The sequence below is a fragment of the Cyprinodon tularosa genome, unplaced genomic scaffold (assembly GCF_016077235.1).
Source record: "Cyprinodon tularosa strain WSP-4 unplaced genomic scaffold, ASM1607723v1 ctg547, whole genome shotgun sequence".
Classification (NCBI taxonomy): Eukaryota; Metazoa; Chordata; class Actinopteri; order Cyprinodontiformes; family Cyprinodontidae; genus Cyprinodon; species Cyprinodon tularosa.
The window spans coordinates 388,318-415,813 of record NW_024039282.1 but is presented as its reverse complement, the minus strand read 5'-3'; the positions used below and the strand labels follow the sequence as shown (position 1 = coordinate 415,813).

The 27,496-nt window shown below is 37.0% G+C and overlaps 1 protein-coding gene across 1 annotated transcript in view; it reads right to left on the bottom strand.

The window, feature by feature from the left end:
- Positions 1-27,496, bottom strand: part of calcrl2 (calcitonin receptor-like 2) — a 58,993-nt gene that overhangs the window by 12,045 nt on the left and 19,452 nt on the right. Inside the window, exons 2-6 of the mRNA XM_038304905.1 lie at positions 15,082-15,139; positions 14,192-14,363; positions 2,708-2,815; positions 2,459-2,571; positions 135-226 (exon numbers count right to left, since the gene is read on the bottom strand). Of these exons, the coding sequence (XP_038160833.1) occupies positions 135-226; positions 2,459-2,571; positions 2,708-2,815; positions 14,192-14,363; positions 15,082-15,135 (539 nt within the window). The 5' untranslated portion in view covers positions 15,136-15,139. The remainder of the gene's footprint in view (positions 1-134; positions 227-2,458; positions 2,572-2,707; positions 2,816-14,191; positions 14,364-15,081; positions 15,140-27,496) is intronic.

Here is a 27,496-nt window from a genome sequence, read left to right as displayed (position 1 = left end):
CATCAAAAATGAAATTAAATGCTGCTGTTTTGCTTTAAAATCAATTGAATTTCTCTGCTATTATTATTTAGAGATCTAAATAAAATAAATAATCAGGAAACACAGATTAAAAGACAAATTAACTGTAGACTCACTTTAAATAGGAGAAGATGAATAAGCTGATTGTTAAGGAGATGATGGAAATACCATGACCTGCCATAGCCAGGTAATACTGGCTAAGTATAACCTGCAGAACAAAAAGGTTTGATCATAGTTATAACACAGAACTGCAAGCAAAACAACACTAAAGCAACACATGAACAAAAGTGTTATTTAAATGGCCTTTGGTTTTACTGCTTTAATTTGTATTTATTGGCACTTAATTCAGAGATAAACCCAACATGTTGCCAGATCTAATCCTACAGTAAGTTTTAGATGATTCTAAGTTCAGTTATTTAAAAGAAATCAGCATGAATAGCATTTGCATCCCGGTTGAGTTTCAATTGAATTCAATTCAGTTTATTTAAATAGCGTCAATTCACAACACAAGTCATCTCAAGGCACTTTACAGTTCAACCAGATCATACAGTCAAATTGAGTCAAAGTTTTCTATCTAAGGAAAACCGGCCTCATTGACTCGAATGCGATTTCTCACACTTAGCATGCTTGTAGCGACAGTGGAGAGGAAAAACTCCCTTTTAACAGGAAGAAACCTCCAGCAGGCTCAGTGTGAGTGGCCGTCTGCCGAGGCCGAATGAGGTTCAGGGAGACAGAAGCAGAGGTGTCAAAAGTAATAGTAGGTAGAACTTAACATTTTTACTAAAGTAAAAGTGTAAAAGTAAAATTTTTAAAACTACTTAAAGGTATAGTGGAGATGCTTGTTTTCCGGGTAGATCATCCAAATAAGTGGTCCTCCTAATTCTCAATCATTCTGGTTATATGTTTACATAAGGCCGTCCTATATGCTTGTCCCCGTTTTCACCAAAACCCCATGCCAAGAATTACCTCCCCTCTCGCACACTGATTAGAAAATAAATACGATTTTTACTTGTATGGAGACACGTTTTAATCTATGTCATACAGTCAGTTTCTAATTAATATATTCTCTGCTAAGTGGATAGCATTTCCTGCTTTTGAACTTTATTTTTTGCTATCAACATTTTTTTCTGACAGAACATTAAGAATTTTTTTAAAAAGTTGCCTTTTTTATTCATATTTCAATCCTTTTTATCATCATTAAGTGAGAGTTTAGGCCGTTGCATCATTCTGCGACAGGAGAGGTAATTCTCAGCAGGCAGGAATTTCTCTGTATTTATCTGTCCACCAAAACTCTCAATTTTAGGGCATCCAAGCATAAGAAATATGAAAAAATTAAGAGTATGTTTAAAAGCTCCCATTTTCATTTATACATCAATCCGTTTTCTCATCAGTGTGCGAGAGGAGAGGTAATTCTTGGTAGGGAGTAGGGTGTAACAAGGTGGTGAGTCTGACATAGTGGAAAAATTGCAAATCTTCTTTTGGAAAGTAAGCTTGAATGAGCAATGCAAACAGTAACTTTTTAACAGAGCGTGCACGAGGAGAAATGAGCTTATGCACGCTCTTGCACGTGTTTATTAGGCGTTCCCTCTCAGGAGCAGGTACAGGGTTGTGCATCTACTTTTTTTTTTTTAAGTAGAGAGGGCTGGTCTTTTAAAAAATTCGCAAAATTCCTCCACTATACTTTGAATGTGTAAAACTAAAAGTAATGCAGGAAAAATGGTAAGTACCGATGCTTAAAACATTGAACTGTTAGTGCACTACCCTATTAAAGGAACATTTTCTGGATGATAACTTCCTTATACTGAATTTTCTTAGTTTTATAACTAATGGCAACAGTCAAATTTAGCTTAGCATCATCTTGAAAAATGATTTATTTCACTATGTGTTTGCAGTACTGAATCCAACTACAAAGAAACTGTTTGGATAAAAGAAATTATTTTGATGTTTTTTTTTTTTATTATTTTAATACCAACAGGCCATAACTAAAGTGGTAGTGAATAAAAAAAAACTACTGAGTCTGTTTTTAGAATATAAGGAGTAGAAGTAAAACATTGTCTACAAATTAATTACTCCAGTAAAGTATAGATAGCGAAAATATCTACTTAAATAAGGTAAAGAGGTATTTTTACTTTGTTACTTGACACCTCCGCAGCCAGATCATTTCGTCACTGCAGCTACTCAGCTATGAGCTAGATTAGAGGTTAACATAGATTAAAACTGTGCACAAACCGTGTCAGATCGCTCCCTAAATGTGCTCATGGTATTTTTTTTTTCAAATAACAAATTAAAATTTAAAAATACATTTAATGCATTTGTGGGGAGAGTGACTGAATACACCTGAAGATTAAATACTTAACAGTTTTCAGCAATAAATGTAGTTGTAATTCACATAAGTGTTTTTCCTAAGAAGGAAAGCAAGATGGAAGAAGATGATATTTACCTTTAGTTTTTCTTTTTTGAGGGTATTGCATAATGTGTAGTTGGTCCATACTCTGTTACTTTCTGGATGATGGAACCATTGGCCGTTAGGATTGCAAACTTTGGTGACTGTTTCTGTTGTAAAAAATAATGAGAAATTCAACAGCCAAAAGGTATACTTGCCATTAGTTATTGCTTTTAGGAAGTAGGGCATCCATATTATCGAAGAAAAAAAAAAGATACATGTATGCAATGCTTCAGAATGTCTTACCACTAGGGTCAAAGTCATCAAAGTATGATGGACACTTCTGAATGGCAGTCCCTGGTATTGAGTCGTCCCAGCACATCCAGCCATCCCATGTCCGATTACAGAAAGGGCCTGCTGAAAACATGACATTGTAACCAAAGGTATCAGTCAGTAGAAGAATACAAAAATATCCAGATCATTATCTATATGCACTGGCAGAGGGAAGACTAATATTATAAAATATTTCCCCTAAATTATTAAGACCATTATGAGGAAAGAAGGAACAAGTCGTCATAGAACAAAATTAGAAAAATTGAAAAAACCTGCAATTTTAGAGAAAATAATAATATTTTTTAAATGATTTTATTGGAAAATGTGCTAGTTGAAGATTTTAACTAACCACTCTATGCTCTAACTTTAAACCGAGTAAAATCTCACCCTGCTGCATCTGCAATCCAGCTAATTTACAGATCGACTTGTTTGTCTCAAAGCAACCTTTTTTAAATGCAGGTCAGCCAAATAGCTCCATGCGTTATCTTAAGCTCTTTAATGTACCAGGAACTTTTACCCTAAACTGTGATTTATACCCACATCCCCTCCCATTCCACTTGACCTTTCCACAGTTCACAGCTTCTAGCCTATTTGTAGATTGTTTTTAAAAACTATGTATTTGTAAAATTTTTTAACCACCTCTGCTTATTCCCATCATGAAGTATTTAGTTGACTCCCACCTCAATGACAAGGCGTATAAATGATGCTGCGATCAGACAATTAGCTCCAAATTACAGACTTTTCTTCGTGTTTTTATACCTCTTTTCCTTTAGAACCTATTATATTATGGACAGGATGGGTTGTGTCAGTTTAATTTGGCTTGATTATTTTCTATGACGATGGAGTAGTATCTCACAGAGGACGGGATCTTTAATTGCAAGGCGTCATTGACATTCCTCCTTATATTTTGCTTTTATTTTTGAATGGTTAAAACAGCAACCATTACATCTGATTGTTACTGATGGAAAACATGAAAAGGAAAAATGACCAGAAGGGAATCTCTCTGAGTTGCTATTTGTGGAGAAGGGACATTAAGCGCCAGTAAGGACCAGAGCGGAAAGAACTGAGACTACAGTCATAGAAGTGGAGGTAAAATTATGCAACCAATGTTCTAATTCCAATTAAACAGTTGTTTAATTCCAGTTGTTGCAGGTTGGCTAAAGGCAAAGCAGGATGTAACATAAAGCATCTGCTCATACAGAACTTCAAACTCAGCCTTTAACATGTTTAATAATGCATGAGGAGGTGTGCTGTGTAACTGAATGACAGAAAGGAGAAATAACCAACAACCTGAAAGGCAGCAGAGATGGCAGAGCGAAGTTAGAAGGCATGACAAGAAAAATTTAAAATAGGCTTCTTTTAGAAACCACAGAAAATTTGTATATGCCTCACTTAAAAGACAACGAAAAACCCTTGTTTTTTGCTATGGAACAGGAATGATTACAACGTAACAGTTAAGAAAATTGTACAACTGAAGTATGCAAGACAGTGAGGTAGATTTGCCAATACTATAGCTTTAAAGTACAATGAAAGTTTTGATCCTTGCTCAAACAAAATCTTACATAAAATGTTACTAAAGAAAAAGAGACAATAAGAATCATTACTAGTCTGGCTATAATTGCAATAAACTCTGCTCAATGTACATTACTACTGTCCCTACTCTGTACTGACTTGTCTTTGGACAAAATCCAAACCTTGCCTCTCGTTGACGGACATCCAGCTTTGGAAAATGATATGAGTGCATGGATAGGCCAACACATGGCAACACTAGGTGCCAAGAGTCAGGCTTTCACAGAGAGTGAATACTGAGTGAGGATCTGAAGAGCCCTTAACAACAGCTGTGGTGCATCGATGAGGAATATGAAATGGGACAACACCAATTATAAAAAGACAGACATGGAGGAACATGGGGTAATGGTGAATAAAAGGGAAAATGGAAGAAACTTAAAGGAAAATCTGATTGAAGCAGACCCTAAAGGCTATACTTGATGAGGACTAAATGAAAATGTGGTCTTGCAAAATGTTTAAGACCACAACCTATAGAAAATGGCAAGTTCTTCTCTTTGTTAAAATAAGCCCAAACTAACAGAACTAATATGAGTGACATAATGAGTGATATTATGAATTCCAATACAAAGTAGAGAACTGTGTAAAAACTGCACTGCACATAAAAGCTTTAATTAGAGGTTGCCTAGAGGTAATACTTGGTGGTGTTTAGAGATTTTTTAGTGAGACAAAAGCATGCAAGGTGGATATTTTATGACCCTTAAAGGAGATGGAAAGTGTCGTCTTTTTAACTAAACTCTGTAACAAGCTCACAACTGACTATAGGTCACACAAGATCTTTCTCATTACCCGTGAAACGGACAAACAATCCCTCCTTTAACCTTTCAGGTTTTCAAAGTCTGTAACTGAAAGGCATCGAAAAAAGGTATGCACATTGGACAACTCTCGAATAATCAGGAGGTGAGAAAAGGTAAGCATCTTTCCAATAAAACAAGCATCACTACCTGGAACCCAAGGGGTGTGTTTTCTCCCAACTTCTCTTCGTTCTGTACAATAATAAGCGTACCTCAGAGGACCCGTCTGTAAAACTCCCACAGTCTGCATCTGACACCACTGCTGTCATATGTGGTGGTGGTTAGATTCATGACTATGGAGTAGCCTGTTAGCCTTAATGGCCTTGGCCAAGGATCGGGCTCTTATCGGGTGATAAAGGAAAAAAAATGCCATTAATCTATTCTCACAGTTAAGTTGGAAGCTGTGTCTATACTAATGATGATGTTCACCTTGATATTTCAGCTCAGATGTATATCTGGGGGCCAGAACCAATCAGTCTTCCAACCTGTGTAGGTGTACTGTAAAATTACAACCAAGCCATTTGCCTTCCTATGGTAGCAAAAGTATACAGTACAAATGAAAATCAATTAAATCTGTTTAAATAGGAAAAGTGTGGGACAGCCCCCTATGCTATTCATGGTCACTTTTTCAAGTCAGGAGACTTGACCAAAGCGCTTGACACTACATCAACCATTACCTCACACACTCACTCATCTGATAGTGGCAAGCTACATTGTAGCTGCAGCTGCCCTGGGGCTCACTGACAGAAGCGAGGCTGCCGTACACTGGCGCCATCGAGCCTTCTGACCACCATCAGTAGGCAATGCATGTGAAGTGTCCTGCCCAAGGACACAATGACACCGAAAGCTGGGGCTTGAACCGACAACCATCTGGTTTCAAGGCAAACTCCTTCAGCTTACGCCACTGTCAGTATATCATGGTTTTAATACCATGATATACCGACAGTCAGAGATAGGGGATCTGGAGTCAACAAGTCATCTCTCTATCATGTATTTGTTCTACCCAGCCACTGAACCAGGTGAGTCCAATCTGGTTTAACATGTGCAGATTGGACTCACCTGGTCAGAACAAATACATGACATAGAGATGACTTGATGACTCCAGATCCCCTATCTCTGCCGACAGTACCTTAAAGGAAAATTCCGGTTTTTAACACTTTTAGCCCATTTTCTGTAGTGTCCAGGATGAAATCGAATGATCGACACCAAAATTTTGACAATTGGTCCTGTCTCTGCTATTTGGCTCATGCAGAATCCCCCCTGGCTGCTTCAGAATGGCTTCCATAGTGCATGTCCGATAATGTTCTTAAAACAACCTTAAACGTTCTTTTTTTAAAATATGCTACTCACCGGGTCGTCAGCGCTGTTCAATGACGTTCCAAAAAATGTTTCGTAAAGAAAAAACGTTCCTGTAGTGTTTTATTTAGCATTTTGTAAATCCCATTGAGTTCTGTTGGAATAGTCAATATCCCTCCGCCACCGGAAACGGAAATGGGGCCTGTTTACGCTTAGTTGTAGTCTTTTCGCAAGGCCCAAGTGTTTCTGCTTCACTCTGTGTACTCCGACGTCGAGGTGCTAACGTCTCTGTTAAACACTTTAAAAAACTCTGAAAATGGAATACGAAAGGTGGATTCTTGAGGAGGACATATTGGACTTTGAGTTTGACGGTAGAGGATACCGTCGCCAACTAGTGGTCTGGAGTGTGCAACGCTTCAGATTCGAACGGGAAGCGGAAGTTTATAAGCGGTTGTGATGTATCGGAAAAAATAGTTCTGGGATTTACAAAATGCTAAATAAAACAAGACAGGAACGGTTTTTCTCCACGAAACTTTTTTTGGAACGTCATTGAACAGCGCTGACGACCCGGTGAGTAGCATATTTTAAAAAAAGAACGTTTAAGGTTGTTTTAAGGACATTATCGGACATGCACTATGGAAGCCATTCTGAAGCAGCCAGGGGGGGATTCTGCATGAGCCAAATAGCAGAGACAGGACCAATCGTCAAAATTTTGGTGTCGATCATTCGATTTCATCCTGGACACTACAGAAAATGGGCTAAAAGTGTTAAAAACCGGAATTTTCCTTTAAAACGTTAAACCGGCCAATGCATTGTTCTTAGAAACAAATCACCCCATGCGCCACAATCAGATAATAAACTATTTATAAGAAAAAAATGTGTGCTGACATGGATGCAGCTATAAGCACAGCTCTATCAGCCAAGATGACTAATCTCCTCGTTCAGTGGATAGCCACAAGCTGCCAACGATGGGCTCAGACTATTTCTCCAGGCGGCCACAGGTAACCCAACTTACAAACTACGTGTGAGGCGAACTATCATGAGGAGAATACATGTCCAGCACGCCGCGGAGAAAGCCCTGAAAGATGAGAACTTGATTGAGGCAAGGAGTTTTGGAGACACTGTATTGTTAAAGTGGGGCACCTATAAGTGGAAGTGGGTCACTCTGTTTTTTACAGCACAAAAACAGTAACAAATGCGCAAAAAGGTATTTATAACTTTCTCGAAAGCTTAAGTAAGAAGACAGAATTACGTGTGATTTTAAATTCTGTAGTTAGCACATGAATGCCTTTGGCAGAATTCAAATGAGTGATTTTAATCTAGATTAATAAAAATTTTACAGTGAGATTAATCCAGATTTAAAAAAAAATCTATCTATGTGCACCACTAGTCGTATCATAATGTATTAAGGGTCAGACCTTGTTTTGCAAATGTAGATGTTTGACAAAATTTTTTGAAAATATTACATTTTTATTATCATTATAAGACACATCTTGATTACTTTCAACATGTGTAAGATTATTATGGCAATGAGGCGTTTTAAGAACTTATTTTCGTTAGATGAACCCCCCCAAAAATATATATAATTCTAAAAAAACTGTCTAGGACTTTGGTCTTAGAAGTTCTTGGTCTTTGTCTTTTCCTTGGAGAGTAAGATTTAATTCTCTGTCTCAAAAAAAGCTGGCTTTGATCACTGAGAGACACTTTTTGGACGTCTGTCCAGAAGAGACTTTACTTAGTGTATAAAATATTTTACAGAAACAGCTGATCTTCTTCTACGCTGGCATTATTCAGTCTATCCAGTGTTCATCTGTGTGGCTTGGCTGACCCAAAAAACAGGACACGTCCAAACTACAACACACAATTAGGTCTGCAGAGAGGATCACAGGAGCTGACCTTTCCTTCATCCACAACTTTACAGGTCTAGGGCCAGAACATGCACAGATGATGCCTTTGCAGACCCTTTATTTTCTGGAAACAAACTGTCAGAACCTTTTACCTTCAGGCTGAAGGTGAACTTGCATATCAACTGTGTGATTATCAGAAATAAATCGAACTAAGCAACTGCTAATGGCCCCCGGGCTTCCAGGTGGCCCCCAAGCACAACTCACTGTTGGTGATTTGTAATTTGATTTGTAAATGAATATAGCAGGGCTGCAGAAATGATTCAACCTTTTTCAATTTTCAATTAATCAAAAAAGAGCTACACCTTACAGTATGATTTTGTAATAAAGAAACATTTTGAATTTAAATGACCTTTGAGGGCATACTTTAAATGAATTAGTATTTGGCAAACCCCTAAGATTCTACTCAAAATTTTGTGGAAGCAGAGTGCAGCATAAAAGTTATAAATTTGGGTAAAGGCAGTTTATGTTTTAAATAGATAATGGAATTTAAAAGCTACCTGAAAGTTGAGTAATGTTTTATAGATTTAAGGGAGTAAACTCTTAAAACTATAAACGTATTTTAATATATGCAAATGCTCTAATAGCAAGCTTGATATTATACTGTATAAATAAATTGTGTTTGTTCTTGTACAATTTGACCTTTTTTTTAAGGGCAATTAATCAGATTAATCATTATTAATCCATTTTTGAAATAATCGTGAACTAATTTAATAATTGATTAATTGTTAACTGGAGAATAGAGGTTCTAAAACATGCCTTTACCTGACAGAGCGACCCATTTAGAGCAGCAATGATAACAGAATCGTAAAAAAAGAAAAACCCAACATAATTTGCATTTAAGATAAGAACTTGTTTGTCTGTCAATATGCTGGGATCAGCACTCCTCAAGTGGAAAATTTTTTGTTTCACCTGGTTTGATTCTGTGAAAAATCTTCTTTAACAAACCTTTTGATATACGATTATCAGTTGATTCATCAAAAAAGATTAATTGACATATTAATCAGTTGGCAAGATAATCGTTAGTTGCAGCCCTTATATTTTATTTTAACCAAACCGTTTTTCATTTACTTGTTTTTTTTCCTTGCAATACAGTCATTTTTGCACATTGTTTAACCTGAAAGTATACACCAAATGTCACTTTTACTGTAAATAAACTGTACACTGGTTTATTTTATCACTTTTAGTAGCAAAGTTTAATCCAATCCATTTTATTTATATAGCACATTTAACAACAAAAAATGTTTCCAATGTGCTGTACAAAAAAAAAATAAAAAAAATACAAAAATAAATCAATAAAAAGGACCCAGAGGACCACACTATTATGCAGCTTTAAAAGCCAAAGAGTAAAAGTGGGTCATAAGATGAGACTTAAATCGCTCCACTGTGGAAGCTGTTTGTTTATAGAGGGGCAAACTATTCCAAAGTCTTGGGCCAACTACAGAAAAGTAGTCCCCTTTGGTTTTGAGCCTTGTCTAATGCACTGATAGCTGAAGATGGCCCTCAAAGCATGTGCCAGAGAGTAAGTCTGGAGGACGTTGTTAATGTATGGAGGAGCCATCTCATTCAAAGCTCTAAACACAAACAATAAAATCTTAAAAACGATTCTAAAACGACCAGGGAGTCAATGCAGAGACGCAAGAAGTGGTGTAATGTGTTGACGTTTTCTGATCCCCATTAAAAGACCAGCGGCTATGTTTTGGACTAACTGCAGACAGTAGCGCTTGTTGGCTAATGCCTGAATAAAGTGCATTGCAGTATTTCAGACAGCTACAAATAAGATTGTAAAAAGAAAAAAAACTTAAAGACAGAGATAATAAAAACATTATTTTAAAACACATTTTATTTAAATGTTATAATTTAGTGTTACAAATAGGAGACTGTAAACAGCACTACCAGAGCTGCAGTGAGTTTATAATAGGCGTGTGAATGATCAGATCATCAAAATGTTGATTGCAGCAAAAGATGTCATTGCAGAAATAAAGGGCCCCAAAATCAATCTGTGCTTAGGGCCCCACGGAGGCTTGGGCTTGAACTGTATTTAACTGTACACAACCAGTGTAATTCAAACTAGCATATTAAATATAACTGATTTATCGTTGTTATAAAACAACCAAGTACAGTGGTTTAGTAGTGTTTAATCACAATAGTATGCTTTTGGTTCACAACCGAGTTCCTGTCAGGAGTTTCCTTTTTCTCACCATCTAAAACTAATAGAAATATTGTGGTTTTACTTTGGATTATCAAACCAAATATGAATAAAAGGCAGTGATTATAAAAAATAAAAAGCAATAGTGATATAAACACTCTGTAACAATGGGCTGTTAGATTTAAATAAAATGTGTCTCACCAAAAACTCACCCACACAAAAGTTGTCAACAATGGACGGAAACCGGCCAGCACTAATTCACACAGAGGCACGTTTGGAAAAGCTGCACAAAACAACATCTCTAAAGCAATGGATGGAAGTAATGAACACTGGGAAAGAGACAAAAGGCAAATTTCCTTTCCTTCAAGGCAAGCTTCCATCCAGGCTCTCATTGTTGTTTTCTTCTCCACTTTATACTTTAAGATGTTGGCAGGGTGATAAGTAAGGTATGCATACGACATGTAAGAGCTTAATAAAAATAAATGCATGGTCGTATTGAGGGATGCATTATTAATCTGAAGGTTAACATTGTTGCCTCACAGCTATATGAAGCTTACACACACCCTGTAAGTGACTATTCTACTGATTATATGTATTTGTGTTATTGCTAATATGTTGTAGAGGAATGTCCTATGGTCGAATGAAAGTATTATCAGGTTTTTGGCCTCGATTTGGCACAAAAACATCAAACATCAAATTACAGCATACCTACAGTCAATCATAAACATTTCTTTATATTTATCTGTTTCGAATAAAAGCATTCAGCTGTTTGCTAAAAAAAGATGTAGATGGATTTCTTTGTTCTACTGCACATTCAATTTAAATCAAATAAAACAGCATTCACAAAAAGCTAATTTAAAAAAGTTAAATGATACATAACACAAAAGAAATGGTGGAAAAACAGTCAAATCACCCAAAGAGGGCTGTCTAAAGCCGGGCATACACTGAGCAATATTTTCAATCGTTGCACGCAGCTACAGCTCACACTGTACGAGGAAACTGCAGTGTTTCCTCGTACAGTGTGAGTTCACAGCTCACCATGTATGTTCTCACACTGTGCAGCATGAAGCTCTGATGCAATCTACCTGCTCAAACTGCATGTATAAAAACCATGTAGGACTTAGCTGAAGTGAGAAGACACCACTCGGACTCGTCTCTCATTTGTGTGCTGAAAGCCCTAAGAAGAAAAGGCGGCCATGTATTCGGGCAAAGACATGGCTGAGCAAACGTGGCTACTACGGACTGTCAATTTTACAGAAAAAAACCCATGTCACTCTCACCCCCGCCATGCTTCTGTGTTTTTTGCTTAAGAAGAAGAAGAATCCTTGTTTGCGCACACCCACGATTTGCCCTCCACGGTCGACTGAAAATCTCCCAACCTCACAATTCCCGATCGGGAGATGGTCGTGGGAGGCTGATTGCCCCTCGTTTCTCCCTGTACACTGCACGATGCACGATCAGCCCAATCGGAAAATTATCACACAACGGAAAAAAAATTGCAGAGTGTAAGCCCGGCTTAAAAGATGTATCGCAACAGCCCTGCATCTTAAAGGGTTGCATACTGTATACTGTAGCTATCTCAAAAGGAGGATGCCTTCATGTACTCCAGGCCGACTCAAAGTTTCCAGTAGACACATACAGTAAAAGCAGAGCTGGATTTTTTAAGGAGCCATAAGTGTAACGCTATAAACTGTTCGGAAAAAGGAAGTCCTCATGTCTGACCAATTTAAATGGACATCAAGCGACTGAGCAGCGCGTCATGAGGACGTGTAGCATCACGGCCACTCTCTGTAGTACACTGACAGGTGAGTTGGCTGCTTGGTGGAGAATAACTGGTGCCAGTTATGAACTAGCACATCGAACTTGATCATACATTCTTCTTCTGCAGCAGATACTGCAGGAAATGTAGGCATATATTTCACAAGTAATATAGAATTTGTTACAATCACCACCTTTACTTCTTCTCTCATGATGTAGTTTTTATCATTGGTTTTTCCAGCACTCAATAACAGCCACCTTTGATTAGTTCACATGATAATTGTTTCTGCACCAACTGGTACAGAACGCTACCAGTTTCTATAAGAAGAGAGATCAGATATCGGCCAGAAACTACAGCATGTGGATAAGGAATAAAAAGAGCCAAAAGATATTGATTCTTGATTAAATATAAGTGGCAGTGTATGAGCTATGCTATATTCTAGAGTCTGTATGTCTAATCTATTGCCACAATTGTTGTGATAGTAGCTTAGTAGGAATAGCTGGTTCCTGTCTTACCAGGCTGTTGGTCCTCAGCATGTCTGTCCTTGGTTTGACCCTCTCTGGTCATTTGCTGCTTTCCCTCCCATCTAGTTAATTTACCGCATAAAAAAGCCACTACTTCTGTGGAAAACATTACTATGAATCATGGCCATAATAAATGGAGGCAAACCATGATCCTAACTCTGACATGTTTCCCTGCCATTTTATTCACTCGTTATGGGGAACAATGTGGAGAAAGTTCTGGGTTTATTTTTCCAGTGGTGGAGGAAACCATGAGACTCTTTAGCCTACTTTTTTTTCTATTATTGATGTGTTTTTCAGTTTGGTTTGGTCCATTTTATACTATATTTGGTGTCTATATCTTGTTTCATCAGCCTGTTTCTCTTTTTTGCTCTCTGTACACTACAATCCAGTTTCCCTGTTAATCATCTGCCTTTAGATAATAATTATTCCCTCTGTTTATGGTCTTGCAGATTTTTTCAAATCATAAAAAGATCCTTGTTCTAGTTTACAATATGCAGTCACAGACGTGACACAGTGTAAGACTTAACTCATATCTTACAGTTCCTCGAGTCTCACTGTCATCTGATGGTTTATTAGATGATCAGAATGAGATGGAATCAATATCAAAAGTTCAATAAATGTGCAATCTATTTGCTATTTGTTCATATTTAGGTCCATTACCTACCAACATGCATTCCTTCTTGGACTGTATGGGAACCTAGATTTGAATAAGCCTCACATCTCTAAATATTCATACTGGAACTTTTCCAAATTAAAAATAACCAAGAAAAACAACCTTTGTATTCCTTTAATCCAATACAAGCAATATAATACTCACAGAGATGGTATTTTCTATATCCTAAATATTCATCTTCAAAATCTATATTCATAAGTTCCGTATCTAAGGTAACAAGGTTTCAACACCTTCAAAGTAAAGGGTGGGTTCTGAACTTTAGACCTCAGGTTCTGATAGAAGGATGTAAGCATTTAATACATAAGCTTCATAGAGAACTGTCCTGACATCTTTATTTAGAAGCCTTAGGTTTTAAAACCGTGTTGCTTAATCAAAATTAGAATGTATGTTGTGATCTTGGACATGTTTCACAAAAGATTGCAGGTGGTATACCACTTCCTGCACACTGTAAATTATCATCAGCCTCTCTTTTAAACCGTCAGACTTCGGCTTGGACAGGCCCTGGATTTCCTTTTGCTTCACTCGTTGTGTCTAACCAGTCTGGAGTCGAACTTAGAGAAGGAAAGATATTAGTTGAAAACCTTTAAACAGCCTTTCTATTCCTTTAAATACATAAAGTCCAACCCATCTTTTATCATAATTTGCCATTTTAACTGTAGATATCTAAACCTAGTTTCACCTAAACAGGGCTAGTAGATTTTTCAGTTAGATGTCTCTCACACATTTCTCTTTCACCAAAGAAAATTATCAAGTGTGTAAAGTGCCTAAATGGTGATTTCCTCTGTTCCTCACCTTCATCTGTTCGAAGAGGCTCGTGAATTATCTTCAGGTAGCATTCAAACTGGGCTGCCAAGATGTCCCGTCTGGCATTTCCATACCTGAACGCTACGTCATTGGCTTCGAAATTCGCCTCTGTTGGGTTCTCAGTCGTATCAAGTGAGGCTTCTTCCTGAGGAAGGGAAACCTGGGTAGTATAGCAAAAAACACTGTCATGATCTTGGTTCTGATGACTGGCTTTATTACTAACTCCATTCACTTGTCTAACTCTGCCTGGTTTCTCATCATGGCTCATCTGATCCACCTGCTCCAGCCTCTATTTAAGGTGTTTGCATCCAGTCATCAGGGCCAGATTATTCTTGTTCTCACTAGCCAGTGGTAGGAGTGTTTTTAGGGTTACTTGTCGTTTTTGATTCCCTGATCCTGACCTGTTCTGCTTTGCAACCACTGAGCCTGCCTGTTCTCATCTGAACGGTTTGCCTGAAAGACCTTTGAACTCCTGGACCTCTGATTCTGTTCTACACTGTTTGCCTGGCCTGACTTCAGAGAAGGTTTTTTAAACACCTTTAGGTTGAGACTCAAATTGTTTGGGTTTGTTGGTTTTATGGAGGGAGACCCCTCTGGACGTCATTGTTCATCTCATGGGAAGCATGCCCCATTGTCAGTCATGCATATAAGAACCATCAGGCCATACAAAACTACTGTCTACATTTAAGCAAATTGAACTAGCACGTTCCTCAGTTTCACTTTTCTTTTTCTGTAACTTCAGATTAAACCCTCTGCTGGTTAAATTTTTTATTAAATTTTGTGATTTACTTCTAACATAACATATTTCACTGAAGAATATCCACTAAGATCTCTCAACTGTAATCCAATTTTTTAGCAATATGTTTAGCTAAACTCACCTCTGTTCCCAGCGCCAAGGCAGCTACAAGTGAGAGTGTGAGGCTCATCCACATGTCTCTAAAGGAGAAGAACAAATACATTTATTAAAAATCAGCATATTGAGCAAAAGCTTTTTTAATAACAAAATGAAGAAAATATTTTTTTTCTCTAATAAAAAAAAACGATAGACAAAATTGGGGTAAACATGGTGGATTCTACCAGATATAGTGGTAGCATCCATCTGTTATGCTGGTTGCAGTTTTTTTGGACTCGCATACAGAATCACCCAGAGAGCCAGTGAGTTTTAATGTTTTATTTACAAAGCTACAAACATCTGGAAGCGGAGAACTGCAGGAAGTCAGTTGAACTTTTTGGTTGGTCTGAGGGGAGAAAGCATCCTCATCAGGAAGCAGTTGGTTGATGACAACTGATGACAGGGAGGCAGCGTGGATCTGTAGGGGTTTGGTTCAGCGGACTTTGAATGCTCTATCCCAGAGGTCCAGGACAATGTGAGATCTGAGGGCGTTGGTACGTTTGTATCTGAAGATCAGATGCAAACTGAGGTTCATTGGTTCTCTGGGACAATAACAGTCCCTAGAAGCCACATTTCAACAAGAAAGATATTCCTGGTTTAGGTCTTTGGCTGAAATACCATCAGGGACAATCATCTGGCCAAGAGAGATAATGCCTCCTTAAATACATGCGAGTCATCTTGATTGAGAAATGTTCTTAGGTGTGCAGCAACACGGGTCGGTCCAGCCCAGTCTCTGTGACAAGAATCTTGCTCGCACCAGAAAAAAGTAAAACCCCAGAGATTCTAGCACCATTCAGTGTCTTGTTTTAAAGCTAACATTGCAGTTACTTTATTTACATTACATGCATTTTCTCATCTATGAAGACAGGAAGTTCATGCTCCCGCAATCATTCCTCTCCACTGTCCCCTCAGGGTCACAGAAACAGATGTGTGTTTATTATTATTACTGGGCAAAAGGGCAGTAAATTCCCTTAAAGGGTTTCAGCATTAATGAGCAGACTACTCAGCCGGGTCTATTAAACCTACGTGCAGCTTGTGGCGTACAGTCAGTGTAAAAAGGATTTCTCTGTCAGCTCCTTATGATTTAACTGTAAACAACAAAAAGTACTTCAGTTATGACATTGTAAGTAATCTTCCTGTGTGGTATATTTTGCTGAAATATTAACCAAAGGTTTAATCTACTCAAAAAAGAAAAAAAAAAGAAAATTGAGATTACAAAAAAGCTACATTCAGATTGTTTATTGTTCTTCAGGCATTAGGGTTGTTAAAACATATAGTGAAGTTTGCCATGTGTATTTTTACGTATTTTTACCGATTATTAACACAGATTCAAACATCCATGTATTATCACTAATATTATCACAAATGAAATGAAGGAATGAATAGAAAAATAAAATGGAGAGAAAATAAATAGTTGCAGAAACAACCTCAGCATGTGCTGCAGTTGTCCTGTACTCAGAAAGTAGAACATTATGCATGTCTACCTGCTGAGTGTTTCTGAAACACCATATGTTCTAAGGGAATAAAATCAGTGAATTTGAAATATTACTGATCAGAATTAGCTTTACTTGCCAAGTTCCTTGTGCAAATACAAGGAATTTGACTTTGGTTTTAATAATTTGTATCATACTCAACAGTACAAACAGCAGTTACCCCATGTAAACACGCACCTAAAAAGGCTTAAGAACAAGAAAAATCTGGATTGTAGTAGTACCGGTATGTCCTTTTTGTTGTTCCTATCATGACTAAAGCGGATGACCGGTTGTAGTAGTACAATAGTCTTAGCTGGTCAGACAGAGTCTCTGGCTGTTAGGTGTTCATTGAACTAAACAGAGACAGCCCGGGGAGAGTCTCTGTTTTGGTTTGTTTTTGCCTCTAGCACTCTCATTGCCTCCCAATGTCAATATCCATTAAATTAGCTTATCAGATTCAGTATCTGAAAACCAGTGCAAGGGATATAGGAGCATGGTGAGGTGGAAATATTAACAAGCTGCTATTATGAGACTGAGCTAGCAAGCAAGGTTGCCCCAAACTTTAGTTGGTGTAGAGGCAGTACTAGAAAAGCATATAACATCATAAGTGCCGACCATTTGAGATTTAAGGTCTTTTAAGGGAGAAATAAGACGGAACTTATGGGATTTTACCACTAAAATCCATGTATGTTCCAGAGAAGCACCTGGTCAGTTTTGGAACAATAACATTTCAGAGTCTGGACAAAAAAATTTAAACGAATAGAAAAGTAATTTGTAATCTATGCGTTAAGCTGGGCACACACTTTACAAATTTTTGTGTCTTTTTCGGGCCGTTTTTCCAGTCCTGCGTGAATTTCTCGATCGAGCCAAGTTTCTACCTTATCGTGTGTTGTGCACCATGTAGTATACATGGGTAATGACGGGGCGATTAGCCTCTAACGACTACCTCCTGATCGGGAATCATAAGTTCGGGAGAAAATCAAACATGTTTGAAATTCAGTCGGCCGTCGAAAGGTCGCATCAGAGCTTCGGGTTGCACAGTGTGAGAACATTCAGCTTTAGCTGCATGCAACGATTGTACTGTCAGAAAAACTTTCTTGTAAAACTAAACACTTAAATAACTGGTAAATGTAAGGGGAAAAAAACCCATTAAGTTATAATACAGTAACCTTAAAGTTTCATGAAGGCACCTAGTAAATTATGATACAGTTACCTTTAATAAACAATTGCTTTTATGCCTGAGCCTGACCCTAAACATGTGTTGAGGACTAGTGTTTCAGTTGTTACCTTATCAGGAAAGTACCTGGTAAGTAATGGTAAACTTTATCAGGCAAAAAAAAAAAAAAGAAAAGAAACTTGAAAGTTATGGTAAAGCAACTTTAGGTTTCAAGAAAAATACTTGGTAAATAAAAATGTTAGTGTTAGGAAAGTACAGAGTAATTTGTTTAAGTACCTGGTAAGTTCTGGAAAGTTACCACAAACTTATGTTAAAGTTGATATTTTGGAAAGCTACAATAATAATATATAGCCCTGAAAGTTAAAAACTACAGGAATTCCAGAAAGATATGGACTGTAATATGTTGCATCATCTTAGAGGAAATAAAAGTTTTATAAAATGTCCACTAAACATCAGCACACTTTGCATCCTCTGCTCATTTTCTAAGAAATGAAAATGGAATCCCTTGTATTCAGTTGGAATAAAAATGAGTTGGAAAAAAAAACAACGTTTAGCATGATATGAAATGAAAAAATAACCGTAAGCAATTTCAACATTTAAGTAGAAGATAGAATTAATTGCATTTGCTTGTATAACTTAATTAATGTTAGTTCAATGAAAACCTTTCTCAGAGCAGATAAACTCATGAAACAAATGGTAGGTAGTTGATTTTATGCTGTTAATTGGCTGTTTATCCTCAGTGTTCTCAAGGTTACAATATAAAGAACAAACAAACAGCTGGATTAACAGCCAGACAGTAAGTAAGCTACTTCATGCTCAGTGGGTTTCATGCCAGAAGGGGATTTAACTGCTTCCAGACACAAATATTTTAAAAAGCACTGAATCTTTTGTGGTTTCATTAAAATATATCAATACAGATTTATCACAATAGCCATCATCTATGTAAAAAGTGAGGATAAATAAAAAGAATGTTTAAACTAAATCAACAATAAAACTGCAGAAAAAATACAATTCACAAAGAAATTAAACAAAATTAGAGCTGCCAAGCCATTTGACACAAAACACAATGGTTTTAAAAGCTGTACAATGATCTGTTTTCCCCCTGAACTGAGTTCGACTCTCTTTCACTGTGATCCTGACACGAACATTAACACAAAGTTATGATTATCAGCTCCATTCATCAAGAACCCAACAATGAGCGGCTTTCAATGTTACGCAAACGGTGACATCTACCAATTGTTAAGACAATGTAAACCAAAGCACCAACACTCTAACATATTGTTGTAATTTGGCAGCTATCGCTCAAAGCTAATGTCACCAATAAATGCTGCGTGCAATCAATCTGTAAACTGACAATGGGTCACGTGGATTATCATTGTTTCACAATTTCAAAAGCTTTTGGTTTTTTCTTTTTTCTTCCTTAGAAAAAATAATCTATCACATATAATTAAAGCAAAATCATTGACGACAAAATTTGATGGAGAAATGTTGTATATTAGACAACAGCTGTCACCAAAAAGCATTTCTATTCATAAAAAAATACTGGTTCAGTCATAACTTTGTCCTGACAGACGTGTTATGAACAATAAGTAAGATAGTTTATTAGCATATTTATGTTTTATCACATTACAGTCAACTAATCGTAACCAAATCTATCACAACTTTTATGGACTTCAGCTCAAAAACCTTTTGTTTGGATTTTGTATTCTGCAGGATACTTGGGCTCACAAATACAATATAATCAAACTTGAAAACATTAATTCAACATGTACCTACAATATTAGGATATTAGACAATTAAATGTATGTCAAAAATATTTTTATTTACATTTTGAGATGGAATGTGAAAATGCTAGTTCACAATATAGAAAATGACAGCAAAAGTACATAACCTATGTGGGTAACCATGGAGCTCCATTAATGGAAAAAAAAATAGTAAGTTGAACATTGTTTGTTCTGGCTAGAATAGCCTCCTAAAATGTCTAAAAAAACCAGAGAGGTATTATGGTTGTAATTCCACCCCTCGCTTATTTTACTTTCACGTTATTTAGTTAGCTGTCTGCTTTTAATTCTGCTCATTTTTCTTTTAAAAGTCCTCTGACTGCTTAACTACAGTCAAAATATACCTTTCAGTCCAGAATTAACAAAACATTTAAAAGACGTGCTTACATGTGAGATCAGGCCTTTAGTCTCCAGAACGAAACCTGGAGATTATTCATGAATTTTTGTTAAGGTGCGTTCAAACCAATAGGAAATTAGAAAAAAATGCCAGTTTCATGCATTTTTGCTCACCTGAGATTTCAGCAGAAATGTAGCTGGCAAGCAAAAGTAATTCCCACAGCTTGGGAAAGAAAGGCTGCACTACATCAATGAGTCAAGCTGGCAGTCAGTTTCACCTTAAGATGGCAGATAGGGATTTTACAGAGCGAGTCATGGTACTATAGTAAATTTACTTTGGATAGCCAAGCACAACCCACAGTGTTTCTGGATCCATCGGATCCTACAGAGAGTTTGAGGAATCCAGGAACGCCTGGAACATGGCCGCTTTCCGTAGAGCCTAAGATCAGAATAAGAACCCGGCAGAGAGAGCACCAGAGTCATGATTGCCCCCTCTGGAGCTACAGTAAGGAACCCCAGGGGGAGATGGGAGCAGGACAGCGGTAGAACCAAAATTCTAGACATCTCTACAGTGGTCAAAGTCTCCTATAATGCTATATTTGCAGAGTCTATTTACGATTGTTGAATCCCAAACAATGCTCCCCATTGAGGCACATGGACCAGCAGTACCTTTGATATTGTTCTGGGCTCTTTTATCACCTCCTGTATGACTCTTCCAGGCTGGCCACTCCTCTGTAGGTTAACTATCGCTCCCTGTCTGATCGTGTGCTTCATAAAGGACCTCACCTCTGAGTTCGGAACCCTTATAGACGAACATGTCACCTTTAACAGGCTGATAGATATCCAAAAACCTTGTTTCTAATCATGCCATTACTACAAGGGGGTAACTTTGTCATGAAAGTTGGTGGGCACACTCTAAGGGTGGTGGGTGATGGACCTACAGTTACTCGACACAAACGTATTTACAATAGGGTTTGTCTTTTCCAAAATTGAACTCTAACAGATATTTACTGAATGCTTTCCTATTATTGAGAACACAAAATAACCAAAATACACTGATATTTATATTTATGGATAGTTAGACATTAATGTATGAAAAAAAAGGATGAATAACAGCCGAATCCAATGCCAACGGCAACATATCATGCCTCCCTAGTATTTCAGTTTCATTCATCCATCCAGGTAGAAAAAATGTGAATTGATTGATGGATCTTTTCCCTTTCAGCTACATCAGTGATTGTTGAGAGCCAAAGTTGAAATTAGTGTTGGGGACATGTCCCCACCAGTCCTTCATAAAGTTACGCATGTGCATTATTATCTTCTAAACTAGAGAATGACATGCTGGTTTGAAGGTTTTTTAGCCTACATTGTGTGGTCAGCTATTAGTGTTGCAACAATACCGATACAACAATACTGGCCCCCATCCAGCACTAAAATGGTGGTATCGGTATTGAAGAGTACCCACAAATAGGGCACCGATACCATTTTGCGAGCCAAAAGTGTATTCAACTATTGTCACCCATTCCAGGTAGGAGATATAAAGTTCTATTGGATTCACTTTGTATTAGTCTTTTTCCTGCTTCACAAAGCTGCAGCTTGACAAAGCTATGATGGCAATTATTTTACATCCAAGTAGTATGCAGTTCTTCAAATATACACACACACATCAATTTCAAACAGATGGTATCGATATCGGTCAATACTGCACAGCCAGGTATCAGTATCGGGTATCTAGGCCAAAAAAATGGCATCAGCGCAACACTATCAATTACACACAGTTTTTCTGATTTCGTAACCCTACAGGTCTGGCAGTACTTTATTCTTTATATTTACTTTGGTTGTCTAAAATGAAAACTTGTTTGAAGATAAAAGATTCAAGACACTCAGTTAATGAAAAATGTGTCATTAATAGTTTTAAGATGAGCCTAGCATCACAAACCCAGTCACAAAACACATCTTGAGCTTGGGATAAAAAAAACTACACATTGCTATTTCCCAGCATGCCCTTACTGACTGGTTTGGCTCTTTTGAAGGACTGTTTCACGTCAAGCAAAAAAATAAATTTTTACTAGCAGCAAAGCAAATGATGCTATTGTTGGTTTCTATGTTTCCTTTAAAGGAGTTCTGACTTCTTTCTTGGAAGTAGTGTTTAGATGGTCTGGAGGCAGTTACTGTCAGACTGGAATGCAAATTTGGAACTACAACTCCTGCTTCCACATAGCTAAGATTTACACTGGGATAATAAAACATCATAAAACCAGAAAAGAAAAAGTAATATGCAGTTTATAATATAAAATATCCAGGAAAGGATACTGAGATCAGCTTTTTTGCCTTCCCTTGGTGAAGATCCATCAATGTTGTTTCAACAAGTAAAAGGATCTTTACCTAAGAAAGTTTCAGTTCTCACAGTTATTATGGATAATAAACACACAAGTTTGGCTGATCAGACCAAAGTGACACGCCAAAAGGGCTATATTTCTTTCAAAATGAATTAAGACATTTTTTGTTTATTTATTAAAATCGCAGTAAGGATGTTTTTCTCTTCTCTACATTCCTGAGGTCGTTACTGGAGGAGAAAATACCAGAGGAAAACCATAATTGTGAGGCCACTTTTTAATCTGTTGTTTAGAAACTTTCCCAAACTCAACCAAAATCTGGAAAACGCATTCAGCAAACATTCCTAATATTGTTCAATTTCATTCGCTGCTTACAAAAGTAAACTACCAAAAAAAAAATAGAGCTTTAAGAGAGTTAACTCTACAGTTTAGGCTTGTCTTGTCAGAACATAGTTACAGATTACTTGCAGAGGTTAAAGTAATCCAATAATTCAGGTTTAGTTTCATTGGCCAAAGAAAGATCTTATTAGATATAATCCTAAAGAGTTTCTCTGTATTGAAACTTTTCTCTTTAGTAAAAGATTACCATTGTCTTTTTTCTCCTTTTTTATTTCAATAGGAAACTAAGGCGTCATGTTAGAGTGATGCAACAGTGACATATTATCTGTAGAAGTGCTTTAATGCTGTAGAACCTTGTGAATTTTATTTCTGAAACAAGGAAGGTGGAGAAAGCCCTCGGACTAAAAGAAAGACAATTAGTCCCAAAGGAGGAAGTGCGAGGTAGAGGAAGAACTGAAGGATAATTAAGAACTGAAACTGCCCCAATGCAGCCTTGACCTTCAAGAATATATAATATAATAATAATATAATAGTATAATATATATAATAATATTAAAAATTACCTCAGAAAGCACCGATGGTGTTAAATGACAGATGTTAAATCTTCATACAAAGGGCAAGAAAGTCCAAGACTCAAACTTAACAGGAGACCCCAATATAATAAAATAAATCAAAATGACAAACGCAAAATTAATACTAAAATACAAGAAGCGCATCAAATCTGGATAATCTGTCTCAACTAAATATAAGCAAAATTATTTCAGTTCCTAAATCAAGCAAACAATGACTGGGCCCTATAATTTACCAAGATTCCCAAACAGTGATAGTGGGTCTCATCCCTATTTTAGGTTATAAAATAGGGATGAGACCCACCATCACACCTAAGTGGCATAAAACTCTGACCTCTGATTTTGGCTCCAAGGCCAACCTCAGATACTGCTGGAAATATGATGGTTACCGAAAACGTTTTCTCTGTTTTGTAAACAAATGTAAACAAAAAACAACATTTATATCCTGATGAGATTTTATTAACAGAAATAAAACTCATTCTAAACTTTCCACAAACTAGGATCTGCAGATTTTAAAATATAACATTTCTCATATAATGAATGTACAAACATACAGCAATACTAAGAAAATGATGTGTGTTCCGATGATGCTCTTTGGTCAGATTAAATTTACTTTAAAAAATAGCTTTTAAGCAGGTAATAAACATTAATTGAATTAACTGAACATTTCTCTAAAAAGGATTTTTCATTATTCTGATGTGAAATTCTAATATTTATTGTCATGTTTTCATTTAGCATTGTGATAGACTGGCCACCTGTCCAGGGTGTACCCCGCCTCTCGCCCATTGACAGCTGGAGATAGGCACCAGCACCCCTCGTAACCCCAGCCACGATAAAGCGTGACAGAAAATTGATGGATGGAAGTTTTCATTTATTGTTTTTATAAAAGCAATGAAGGCTGGAAAATGTTTATCTTAATGAATTAGGTTTTTTAAATAAATTACATTTTCTGTCAAATTCTAATTTACTGTATGGGTCTGTATATATCCATACATATCAAGAAACACATAAACATACATATGTGTTCTTATGATTTTCCTTAAAGCAGTTCTAACAAACTTTCAGTTCTGGTTCATTTTGGCTCCCCATAGTGGACAAAAGCTGTATTGTTTTGCCTGATGGAAGACAGCATTTCCCATGATGAGCAGGGCATTATGTGAAAAAATCCTGATCTCCCGGTTGCTTGCAGTTGGATTGAAAAACTTTTCTGTTTCCAATGGCTGTGCATGATGATTAGTGATGAGTTAATAAATATAATTGTGGTGAAGCAATGTAATGTGACAATATTGAAAATAAGAAACATCTTCGGTTTTGTACTTTATTCCAATTGAATTGTCAGCCTTGAAACAGATAAATAGTATGATACCAAAAAACTTTGCTCTAAATACACGTATATATCCCAGCAGGAAGGAGCTGCATTTCCTGAATATCAACTCTGCACAAGATGCACAAATATACAGTCTATCAGAAAAACTTAGTCGCATCAACTTGCATCTTTATAACGAACAAAGACAGAGGTGTCATTCAACTAGTTGTAAGTCGATGTGTAATAGAAAAAAGTTATAAAAATACTACATGAAAGTTGAAAAACATGTTGGTTTAAAGCAGACTGCAATAGCTTCGTTTGGTAAGGAAGCCCTGCAAAACATTGTTTGTTTTAGCATTGAAGCCAATGAACTGGAAACCACTGAAAACCTTTCAGACCCAGACGCACACCAACAGACACACGCACGAGACAAAGGAGGTCAAATGAACCACAACATGACTCATATTCTTCACGACAAAAACATCTTCCTCCCTTCAGGATACACATATAAATCTCTGGAATGCAAAATAAGCCGAGTCAAATTTAATCTCAGCCTGCATCTGCCTTTTAAACAACTGCACTGGATCGGTCAAGGATATGACTTGATCTTATACCAGAGTCCCTGCAAATGAAAAAACTCATTAAATTTAGCAATTCCATTTCATTAAATTCAATAAGTGTATTGAATAAGAATAACATGGTTCTTTTTGGTTCTGTTGAAAGAGTCAAAGAAAGCCAGAATGAAAACCTAAATCAAGTTATTCAAGCTGCCTCTCCTTCTAAATTGAAAATGATGTTAAACATTGGTTAAATCGTTGCTTGGATATCCTCCAAATACTGGTCATTTCAAATAAACAGTACGGTAACATGTGGGTGGGGGCAAACACAAATGATTAAATCAACAGAACATTTGACAAGACCATAATGTGGGGGAGGAGACCACCAAGCATAGCCTCATTGCATTCCCATCATTTGAGGTAAGGCATATTAGGAGACTGGCTCCTGTGTTTCCATATTTGTGGAGAAGATTTTTTTTTTCCAACCAAGGGTAATTTCCACTTTCATTGTAGTAGTATTACTAAATAAAACAAAGATGGTACTTTACACCCCCCTCAATGATAAAGGTAAAAATTGACATGGAGTTGACCTGCTGCCCAAAAATTAATCAGTTAATAGGCGAGTAATAACACATTTCTTCCATGAATGCATGATCTAAATAACACTACACTGTGATAAGGATTTAAAAGTTTTGTGACTTGTCTCTTTAATGTACATTGACAAAGAGTTGTTAACCACTGCCATGTATCTACTGCTGAAATGTAGACAACAAAAGCAAAATGTTTAAATATATCTGACATTAAGCCGAGATTCACTCCACAATCCTTAAAGGTAAAGGTTGTGAAGGATTTTTGGTAATTTTTTTAAAAGACCTGCCCTCTCGCACAATATCTGTGTGCGAGAGCATGCACAAGCCCATTTCTCCCCGTGCACGCTCTGTTTAAATGTTGCTGTTCTCAAAACTCATCCCCGAATGTCCGCCCTAACCCCCAAATCCCTCACTCACCATATATATAGCGGGGACTACATAGTGAACTTTAAAGTGAACTCAGTTAACTGACCCTTCAGACTGATGATCACTGTTTTTTGCTCCTTTGGTCAAGTAACTCCTCCTTCACTGCACGATGCCTTCGCCATCTTGGTTATTAGTCGCCGCTGTTGGGTAACGACAGCCTATGGCGACAGCGGGCCACTGTGACAGCAAATCCCATAATGTTTTGCAAGGGGAGCTCTCCGCCCAAAGCATTCTGGGATATATCTGCCTCTCCTTAGGCCTTTTTTTTCTTCTCATACATGTTTCAAATTCTTTTTTTCTTACGACCCTCTGCCATTTTTAAAGTACCGTTGTGAGAAAGGTGAGCTTCAATGGCTGTCTGAAACCATAGCTCACCACAGATACACACCTGAAAGCGCGCATGTGCAGAAAAAGATAGCTAAGGGGGTGAGCACGTAGGAGGGCCTTACGTAAACCTTTCACCAGAATGATTGACAATTACGAGGACCACTTATTTAGATGATCCACCCAGAAATAAAAGATTGTCCTCTATACCTTCAATAAAAAAGGATGAGGCTCAGTCCATCACAAGGTAATCACTAATTTAACATAATTATTTTTACCTGAAGTGCAAATGGAGAAAGCATGCTTTGACCTGGTTCCAGTGAGGCAGCACAAAACTATGACCCCTTTCTGGTCACAAATCCCAAAATCCAATTCCTCTGATTCAACAGGGATTTGAAGTCTCAGACTTAAACAAGAGCAGTTAATTTATGGCAAAAAAAAAAAAAAAAAAAAAATATATATATATATATATATATATATATATATATATATACATACACCCTAAATTAACTGCTCTTATTTAAGTCTATAAACAGAAAGGAAAAAGTAGCGATTCCATTCATGGCACTTTTTGTACATTCATTTATATTTGTTTTTTCTAAAGATTTATACTAAAATCATAACAAGTATGATTTTAGTAAGTAACTTTTTAAAATATCTTTATAGCTTTTGTGATTATACGTCGACTTACACCTGGTTGACACCTCTGTAATGGCCAGAGCGGATCTGTTTTCAACAGCACTAAGCAATTTTAAGGAGGATGGCAGTAACCCTACCACACAAAACTATTACAAATGTGCAGACTGCTTTACGACACACGTCACTTCCCGCTTTCCCCATTAGTTATACAGCCGGAAGTGGAGGCAACAAAGTTTCACTGAGAAATTGTATATTTGTGCAAGTAGCGCAGAGTTGATATTCAGACAATGTGACCCCTTCCTGCTAGGATCTATACATGTGTTTACTTTGAAAATATCAGAGAACATATCTATCTGTTTCAAGGCTCTAAACTAGGGAGGTGTGTGTGTGTGTTTGTGGGAGGCAGTGGTGCAAGAATATGATACAAAACCAAAGTTAAATGTGTAGCGAAATAACCAATTATATAATGTTGCTAGGGAAAATTAATAAATATTTGGCAAATCAGCATCGGCAAAATTGATGGCTTTGGGGCTCCTGGAATTTTGACCC